This window comes from Ictidomys tridecemlineatus, chromosome 3 (assembly GCF_052094955.1).
Source record: "Ictidomys tridecemlineatus isolate mIctTri1 chromosome 3, mIctTri1.hap1, whole genome shotgun sequence".
Lineage (NCBI taxonomy): Eukaryota > Metazoa > Chordata > Mammalia > Rodentia > Sciuridae > Ictidomys > Ictidomys tridecemlineatus.
In genome coordinates, this window is record NC_135479.1 from 29,960,579 (window position 1) to 29,970,867 (window position 10,289).

The 10,289-nt window shown below is 40.5% G+C and overlaps 1 protein-coding gene across 5 annotated transcripts in view; it reads right to left on the reverse strand.

Moving 5' to 3' along the window:
* Mmd (monocyte to macrophage differentiation associated) overlaps positions 1 to 9,774 on the reverse strand; it is a 137,206-nt gene extending 127,432 nt beyond the window's left edge. For all 5 annotated transcript variants that reach the window (XR_013436135.1, XR_013436134.1, XR_013436133.1 and 2 more), the window contains exon 1: positions 9,676 to 9,774. Coding sequence is in view for 2 of the 5 variants with exons in the window: in XM_078042276.1 (XP_077898402.1) it covers positions 9,676 to 9,773 (98 nt within the window). In the remaining 3 variants the exon portion in view is untranslated. The remainder of the gene's footprint in view (positions 1 to 9,675) is intronic.
* Between the last annotated feature and the right edge of the window lie 515 nt (positions 9,775 to 10,289).

Below are 10,289 nucleotides of genomic sequence, written 5' to 3' on the forward strand. Positions count from 1 at the left end.
CAAATTTAAAATCTTCACAATTTGTCACAAACATTTCCCAGTGCCATTAACGACTCTTTGACAATATGTTTAATAAGTGTTTTTCCGTCATAAAGAGGCACCATAACTCATTTAATTTATTCTCTATGTGGGAACATTAGTCAACTTCTAATTATTCATTTCTAGCATGAGCACTTCAATAGATTTCTTTAGAGAGAAATCTCTGTGCACTTCTGTTGTTTACTTAGAGTAAGTAAATCCTTTTATTTATTTATTTATTTTATGAGAGAGAGAGAGAGAGAGGATTTTAATATTTATTTTTTAGTTCTCGGCGGACACAACATCTTTGTTGGTATGTGGTGCTGAGGATCGAACCCGGGCCGCACGCATGCCAGGCGAGCGCGCTACCACTTGAGCCACATCCCTAGCCCAGAGTAAGTAAATTCTTAAGTAAAACCATTGCGCAGTCAAAAGCTATGCCCTTTCAAAGCATTTTGGTACTGATTCCCAAATTGCTTTCTAGAGAGGTTGGATCAATTGGAAATGCCACCAGCAGTTATTATGATCGTTTGCGAGTGCTGAGTAAGTAGGAACATTTAAAGAAGTCTCTGGAAACTTGACAGGGAATATACAGTACTGTGTGCTGTGCATCAAGTACAAAGTCCTCATCTGGTCTCTGATTCCATTCACAATAGGGCCGCCATCTATTGTTCCAGATTCATCTTCTCTTTCCTCTCCCCGACCCCAGATACAAACACACACGCATGCAAGCACACACCACGGCCGTCCAAACAAGATTCGTGCACTCCTAGCTTTACGTTTCTTCTTTGACGACATTCATATTCCATTCACTCTCACCTTAGCCTTCCCAATGACATCTCAAAATCTATCATCTGACACTGTTTGTAAGGCCACATCCCTCCCTGGGTCTCTTTTGGACGTCCCCAGTTAAATGGAAGCTTTCCCTTCTCCTCCTGTAATTATCTTACTCTACCCTTGTCACATCCATAGTTCCAGAAGGAGGGAGGAGGACCATTCATCATTCCATCCTACACTGGGAGCAAGTCATTTTCCTTGCTGTGTCTTAGTTTCTCCTTCTGTAAACAGAAGGGGGCTAATGCAGACTGGGTGATTCCAAAGTATCATTTCACCTTTAACAACTTACCCTTTGATTTATACCCGAGTGATTCCACAGTGAGCACAGTGACCCTTAAATTTCTTGAAGTCACAGATGCATTTGAGAATGGGCCCTATGTGTGACAAATCGTGAAGATTTAGAGGTGTGGATATGTAATAGCAATGTGTTTATTCAACCATCACTAGAAGCTCAGTTAAGGGCCCAAGGTAAAGAATTTGACTTCTCCCCACCACTCCTTGTAGTGGGGAATTGAGCTCAGGGGTGCTCTACTACCCAGCTACACCTTCAGTTCTTTTTCTTTTTTTATTTTCTTTTTTCTTTTTTTTTAATTTTAATTTTTATTTTGAGAAAGGGTCTTGCTAAGTTTCTTAGGGCCTTGCTGAGGCTGGCTTTGAACTTGTGATCCTCCTGCCTCAGCCTCCCGAGACCCTGGTATTACAGTTGTGCGATACTGTGCCTGAGACAAGCATTGGGCTCTATGTTGAGGATTGTTCGTGTTTCTCTCTTGAATATCATAGGAAGGTTCAATAAATATTTTTTCACTGTGAATCATATTCAAGCAGGAAGGTGGTGAGACTAAAAAATAATTATGTGGGTTACTCTTAAATCTCCATTTATGTCAACACCCTAAAAAGGTTAATTGAGAGGTTTGCAGAATACATTGGAAATGGACAACAACTTTTAGTCTTTAAGGCATCATTCAGCAGTAAGCATTTTGGTGAGTCTGCCCGTGCAGTTTGTGACTTCAGATTTCCTGAGCGAAAGGATTGTAAATCGGTAAGCAGTTATAATATTTTTCAAACACAAGGGCACAGATTTTTAAGAGATTAATTCATGGCATAGGAGTCGATTAAGAGAGGATAAACCAGGCTATTTTCATGAAAGTCTGCAGTATTGGAAAATACAGACATGCTCTCTAAGAGGAACCATGTTTATATAGGCTTGTATTTAAAAAAATAATGCTGTTGACAGCTCTCAAGATCTTTATCTGATTATCTCACTAAAAGGAAAATATTTGTGCATGCCATTAACCCACAGTATGCTACTTGTTCTTGAGATTAAAAGGGTGGAGAGAGTTGGGATTTGCCTGCTATGTGAACATCTGCACGTAGGTATGTGGTCTCTGTTGTTAAAACTGCATGTTTTTTCTTTTGTTTTTCCTGCTTTACATTAAAGGGAAATTAAGCAGCATGCACTACTTAGCATGGAGACATTAATCCTATATTTTGAACTTGAGGTTTTTTTTTTCCTTCTTTAAAACCAATTATTGGATGCAACGTGGTAGTAAAGCGAGGAGGAATGACTTGATCTTGGACTTTGAATTACTCAGCGTCTCTGATTGATCCTCCATCAAAGCAAACAAACAGGCCCACAGACACAATGTGCAGTGGCTGCAGTTCTGTGCATATTTCTTTTGAGGATGTTGGTGTAGCTGCTGATGTCATCCATTTGTGAGGAATGAGTGGTGGATTCACAGTATTGATGATTTCAATTTCAAATGGTCTACGTAGCTCTAAGTCATCTCTATGTCACCTGGGTTTGACTCATCTCTCTAAAATAGTTCCTTGGGCCTAAGTTGTCTGCAATCAGTCCTAGGTTTCTTTTGGTCAAACTTACCCTTTGGAAAACAAAAATGCAAAATCCAACTGGTTTATACCCAACATATGTGGCTTACGTGAGTCTGACTCCGAGAACTTGAACCTTAGTCTCAAGATGAGTTTAAGTCCTCCTGTTAAAATGCTCATACTAGGGCTGGGGCTGTAGCTCAGTGGTAGAGTGCTTGCCTAGTATGTGTGAGGCACTGGGTTTGATCCTCAGCACCACATTAGAATAAGGTATTGTGTCCATCTACTATAAAAAATATTTTTTAAAAAATGCTCATACTACTCATTTTCTTCACAATTTTAGACTTACTGATATCATTTTTTATAGTTAATTATACAATTATCATTTTCATATAGTCCTCCATAAGAAACTGTTAAAATTATTTCTTTATACCCAGGGTTTAACAAAACTCCTAGAACAGAGTAGATGCTCAAAAATATTTCTTAAGTTATTACTACTAGAAACAGTCATAGCAAACATGCGTTGAGTTCTTTACAGTTTTTGAAGTAATCTACATAAATTCATCTTGGATAGATCTTAAAACACAGTGCAAGCCAAGTGTGGTGGCACATACCTGTAAACTCAGCAACTGGGGAGGCTGAGGCAGGAGTTTGAGGCCAGCCTCCGCAACTTAGCAAGACCTTGACTCAAAATTTAAAAAGTGTGTGTGGGGGTACAGCTGGGGATGTATCTCAGTGGTAAGGCACCTCTGGGTTCAATCCCTAGTATTAAACAAACAAATAAGCAAAAAACAAACAAAAAAAAGGTGCTCAGTTTAAAAGCAATAGTCCAAGATCTATACCATATAGATTGGTATTGTGGAATACCATTCCTGTGAATTTGAAACACATACATAAACAAACTTGTACCATATAGATTTTAAGAATCCATATACACCTAAGCACATGTAGTGAACACACAAGACAGAATCTAGGAGGAGGAGATTGGCAGTGGTACAGAGAATAAATTAAGAAACATAATACAATTAAGCAAAAGTGAGACTTCACACAGACGGAAGGTAACAGGATATTGGAAACAGAAGTACGATGATCTCAGCTCTGGCAAAAGGCCTATAAGAGAGGAGGAAGATATTTGTCTAGACCAGATTTTGGGAAAAAAAATCTAAAATAATGGTTTGCACTATATTTTGAGTGCATTCAATTTCCCAAATGCCAAATAACTGATTCTTTTTTTTTTGTACCAGGGATGGAACCCAAAGATGCTTTACTATTGAGCTATATCCCCAGCTCTTTCATTCATTTATTTTTTATTTTGAGGCAGGGTCTTGCTAAGTTGCTTAGGGTCTCACGAAGTTGCTGAAGCTGTTCTTGAACTTGTGATCCTCCTTCCTCAGCCTCCCAAGTCTCCGAGATTATGGGTGTGTGCCACTGTGCCCAGCACCAAATGCCTCATTCTTAATGTCACCCTACTTTCAAAATCACTGTTCTACGCTCCTTTCTTCACATTTCTTTCTTATCTTCTTCCTCTTTCTCCTCCTTTTCCTTTTTTCTCATACTTTCTCAAAACACTTTCACAAAAAGAAATGATTATCCACGCAATTACAAGGATGATTTGAGACCTATCTAAGTGAAAAAAAAAAAACAGACTCAAAAGGTCACACACTGTATGATTCCATTTATAGGTAGAACTATGGAGCATAGAAATTAGGTCATTGGTTACCAGGGACTATAGATGGGGAAAGAGGATTCACTACCTAGGGACAGGAGATGACTTTGGAATGATGGAAATAATCCATATCTGTGTGGTGGATACACCACTGTATTGGTTGTCTGGGGTTGCTATAGCAAAATGCCACAAGCCAGGAGGCTTAAATAACAAAAATTTATTTTCTCACAGTTCTAGAGGCTGGATATCTGAGACCAAACTGCCATTGGGGTCAGTTTCTTCAGGCCTCTCTTTGCTTTCAGATGCTGCCTTCTCACTGGTCCTCACACACTCTTTCCTCTATACACAAATCTCTAAACTCTAGGTGTATTTTCCTCTTTTTATAAGGACACTAGCTATCCAACATTAAAGTCCCCTCTTGATGACCCCAATTAACCTTAGTCACCTCTTCAAAGGCCCTATCTCCAAATATAGTTGAGTAATGACAATGATCTGGTCAATGAGGACCACATATACCTGGTGGTTGCATAAGATTACATCTCCTAGTGACATTGTGGCTTTTCAGTTTATGTAAGAACACATCACAGTGTTCACACAACGACAAAATCATCAAGTGGAGCACTTCTCAGAATATGTCTCTGTTGTTAAGTAATATATGGCTACACTGTCCTTTGGTAGCATAGGACTTCTATATGTGAACCTTGGGCACACATAATTCAAACCAGAGCAACTGTATAATCAAAATGCATAGAACTGTACACCTCATGAAAGCGTGTATTACTCCCTATGTATCATATCTCAATAAACAAAATACAAATTGTTCACTTATCTAAAAGTTATGGTGTACATTCTGATACAGAAAACAGACACATTTCTCTGAATATTCAGAACATATATAATTTGTTTGCTTTCATGACATTACTTTTTAAGTGAAGCTAAAAAGCAAGATCAACTCTCCCACCCCACCAAAAAAGAATCCCCCAAACCCTAGACCTCTCTCATTGGTTATGTCGAATATGCTAAATGTCTCCTCAAACATACTATTTTTAACTCTGTAATGTTGTTAGTAAACAGGACAATTCAGGGAGAGAGTTCTTGTGGAAGAAGGCTGCAAGTGTAGGTTACAGTAGGAATCCACTGGGGATGACTGGTCTAGAGTAGCAGATGGGAGAGTCCATAAACACGGGTGATAGCCAAATTCATCTTTTTCTGGGTAAATTATTTGGGAGATAGTTCAGGTCAAATTTGAAATAATTTAGGACAGGGTTTAGGGCAAGCAGTGAATGTGGAAAGTGTATGACTTTGGATTTAGTCTTGGATTTACATCAATGGTCTCAGATTTGAATATTGGCTTCTCCAGTTTATTACCTTGGGAAAAAAAATGAATTTCTCTGGATCTTCATTTCCTCATCCGCAAAATGGACTACAAAAAGCGAGTGTGTAGGGTTGTTATGAAGATTTGAAATTAAACCCCAAAGCCAAAGAGAAGTAGACTGGCACTTGGTAAGTGTTCAACCATCCACAGACTTGATTTTCAACGTGCTTTGGTTTAGTCAGCAGAATTCACAATAGGTCAGGCCTAGAGACAGCACTCTCAGGTGTCTGGGGCCATGCCCCCAGACAGTACCCTGGAGAGCTCCTTTGAAGGCCAATAGCTGTGTCTGAGAAATGATGGAAGGCTTCTTATCCCCACCAAGACCCTGGAGCTGGGGGACTCTACTGAAGAGGTCTTTCCCTTATTCTTATACATTTAGTGCCTAAGGAGCTGGGTAATTTGACTTCACTCACCCAACAGCATTTGAACCTTGAGTCAAGGAAAGGGTATTTCTTTTGTCCTGGCTGGAGTTGTCACAGGATCCCCCCAGGACAGATAACAGTTGTTCACTTATATGAGTCAACACAAATAATAGGAAAGTGTAGATTCGTAACTCCACTGGTGGGTGTGATGGATGGTGCTCTGGATTTTAGAAGCCTGGGCCTTTGATCTGGTGTTTGCTTTTTTGTTTTCCCCTAAGTAGGTGACTTGAGGTTGAATACTTTATCTTATTTAGGTCTCATTCACTGATTGTATGAAAGGACGATGTTCTTTTGAGCTTCCGTCCAACTAGGGTATTCTAATATTCTATGATTTGAAACTGGAGAAGGATCTTAATGAATTGATGGATGTGGATAAGGCTTGACACAGTACTCGCTGGATGTTGAGTCTCTGTGCTTTGTGCTGTGGAGTTAATGAATGAGAGAGGCCTTTCCTGGCTTGAGCTAATAACTATCAGAGGGAATTCAAGGTCAATTCCTATTCAATATTTTTATTTCCTGTTCAAGGTCAATTACCATTCAATATTTTTATTTGTAACCTAGAAGGCACGTTGATACCATTTGTGCAGAGTTCAGAGCTGGGAATGTCTTCAGGGACATTGTGTGGTAGATTGTGCTTTCATCTCATTCCATGCAGAAAAGCAACCTTCAAGAATTTGATGGTTACACTGTCACTAAGTTTTTCTTTCTTCTTTGGGCAGACTCCAGGGGTGATATCGCTCCTTAAATACAATATTCAGAATAGAACGTATTGCTTGTCAACTTTTCTGTCCGGAGCAGAGTTCTCTTTCTGCCCACTGTGTACATTTTCTGTTGGCCCAAGATGATCTACTGTCACTTGGTGGGATTGTAAATTGGCACAGCCCATATTTTACACTGTTGGTGGGATTGTAAATGAATACAAAACCCATATGGAAATCAGTATGGAGTTTCTTCAAAAGACTAGGCATGGAAGCACCATATAATTTAGCTATACCACTCCTCTGTATTAATCCTAAAGAATGAAAGTCAGCATAATTATTATGGTTTGGATATGACTTGCCTCTGAAAGGCTCCTGTGTTAATACAGGAATATTCAGAGGTGAAATGAGTGGATTGTGGAATCTGTAACCTAATTAGTCCATACTAGATTGAATGGGCTAGGCAGGTGGGACATGGCTGGAGGAGATGGGTCACCGAAGAGAGTAGTGCCCTGGAAGAATGCATCCCCATCCCTTTCCTGACTACTCTGAGGGGAGAAGCTTTATTCCACTGTGCCCTTTCCCCAAGACGTTCTGCCTCACCTTGGGCCCAGAGAGATGGAGTCGGCCTTCTGTGGACTGAGACCTCTGATCCCTGTTAATGATGTGGATAGCAACTAGTTCCATAATCTCTTTCCCTTAGTACTGTCCTTTATCTTTTCTTTCTTTTGCTCCTTTGAGAGCAGGGTGTGCCTTACCTAATCCTGTGTCCATTCCTGTATTCCTACTCCACAGTTCTTTGATTAATAAATTAGAAGTAACAGCAATTAATAAATTAGAAATAACAGCAGTCCAAGTGACAGTAGATCAGAGTTTTACTTGACACCAATTAATTGTGTAAGGGAGCTGCTAGGAAATACTAAGATCATCTTGGGCTATATTAACAGAAAATGTACACGGTGGGTAGTAAGAGAACTCTGTCTCTGTTCTGGATGGAAAAGTTGAGAAGCAGTCTGTTCTATTCTGAATATTGTATGTAAAGAGAGATATCATCACTGGAGTCTTCCCAAAGAAGAAGGAAAATAATTAGTGACAGTATAACGAAGTTGTTAGGATATCTGCTTTGGAGTCACACAGACTTGTTCAGGTCCAAGCTCTGACACTTTGTCACCTTGGTAAATTCACTTAACCTCAGTTATCTCCTCTATATAATGGAAGTAATAACAGCACTTACTTCATGGAGTTATGGTAAGCATTACAATAATGATGATAAATTGTGATTTATGGTTGAAGGATTCAGAATTGTTAGACTACTAAATTTGAAAACTTAGACATTGGGCAATGAATTGGAAATGATATCCATTATTAGATATTTGAATAGTTGCTATGGGAAGAGTCAGTGGACTTTTTTGGGTAGACTCATATGCCTGAATTAGATAAAATACTGGGATTTGCAGAGAAGAAGATGATATTTGATATATAGCAGGAATTTTTGATAATCAGCCTTGTTTAAAAATGGAATTCAGTGCTTCAATCAGATGGTGACTTCTAGACCACAGTGAAGTTTCATGCAGAGGCTACTTCCATGCCTGAAGATGGTATAGAGGGGCATCTTGTACTGGGTATGTGAATTGGGGTTATCGGGGGTTCCTAAACTTGAGAATCATTTAGGAGTAGAGATCAGGAATCACTAATAAGCAGACACTTCAGGTGGTTCTGAAAAGATGAGTCTCTCGATAGAAAATTTGGACCCACTGTGGTGTGGAGGATGCATATCCTTTCACCTGTATGAGTCTAGGTGATGGGATTCCAGAGTAAAGATGTTTCAAGCAAGGAGACATGAAGATACACTTATCTTCATGCCAAATATACTTTGAAATCTTTTGATCAGAATGAAGAGTTCAAGCTAAGGAGTGTCTGGGAGTCTACCTGGGATGGAGAGTGAGGGCCTGTGCATGGAGAAGTTTAGGTGCTATGGGTGCGAACTTGGAGGTAACCAGGAAGAATTCTGAATTCCACAATGAATGTAGCAGTTACATGCAAACTCCCTCTGAAAGAATGAGCTAAATAATAAATAAAGGCAACTTTCTTTATTCCTTTCTCTCTTGCAGTTATCTAGCTTGGAATCTGTAGTTTGAATTGTCACCTTCACCTGCCATTTCCTTCATTCCCAGCTATTCTTAATTACACACTGCGTAGAGATCAATCCTCACCTCCAGGCTCCCTTCCTTTCCCAGCATGTGGGAAGCCAGGGGACTTTCACTGACTAATTCTCCCAGCTGTAGAGAAAGCACCCAAGCTTGTCTGCTCAACATAAAAGCGAGAGATCACAGTCTTGTTGACCACAGAGGTACCCAGGGCTGGGAGCCAAAGTTCAGAGCTTACTTTCGAGGGACAAGTTCTTTTGCCTATGCTCAACCCTACTTCTTTCATGTCAGCAAGTTTGTTCTTATCTCAAGGCAGTTCTTAAGTTAATTAGTAGCAATTATTAGCTCTACTGCCGTGGAATGCACAATAACAGAAGAGGCTATCGGGGGAGATGTGGTTGGATGCTCTGAGATAACACCCAGAGGAACTGCAGCCAGTCACACTGATCAATTAAGCCTTAAGAAGAGAAGGAGGAGGAGCAGGAGGAGGAGGAGGAGGAGTAAGAGGAGGAGAAGGGGGAGGGAGGAGAAGGGGGAGGAGGAGGAGGAGGAGGAGGAGGAGGAGGAGGAGGAGGAGGAGGAGGAGGAGGAGGAGGAGGAGGAGGAGGAGGTCTCAAACCTACTCCTGAACCCTCAGAGAGCAAAGGACAACTAAAAGTGCAAAACATGAGGCAAATGTACTTACACACTGTTCTTTCTAATATCTGCCCAAATCCGAGGCAGTGAAATGTTCCTGAAGATGGTCTCCTGTGGGACTGAATCACAACAGGCAGAAAGAACCATGAGGCCTGTTAGAAGCTGTGGGTTTGGAGGCTTCTTCACTTTATTTGCTGTGGGGTTTGGGGCCAGTCGGTTCCACCACCTGCAGAATGAAGATAGATACACCAATCTCAAAGGAAATTGAAGTCTTCCATGTGACACCCATAATTTTTTAGTTTGATAAGCACGGGTTGGGTTCCTGGTTGCCTCCCTGTAGGGCCAGTGCACAATCTGCTTGCCTCTGTCTTTGCACCTTCAAGACACCACTGTTTTCTAGGATTGGTCTCTGCTACTCCACTACCATTCCCGGCCAAGGATGTCTAAATCAGTACATTTTCAAAGAGACAGATTTAGACATATTAATAATGTGCATAAGGGTTTGCAAGTTGTATGAGTTTCCTAGGGCTGCTTTGTTAAAAGAACCCAACGTGAGATGCCTTCAAGTCACGGAAAGTTATTGTCTCATGCTTCTGGAAGCCAGGAGCCTAACTGAAAGTGTTGGCAGGGTCATGCTCTGTGACGGCTCTAGGGGAGAATCCT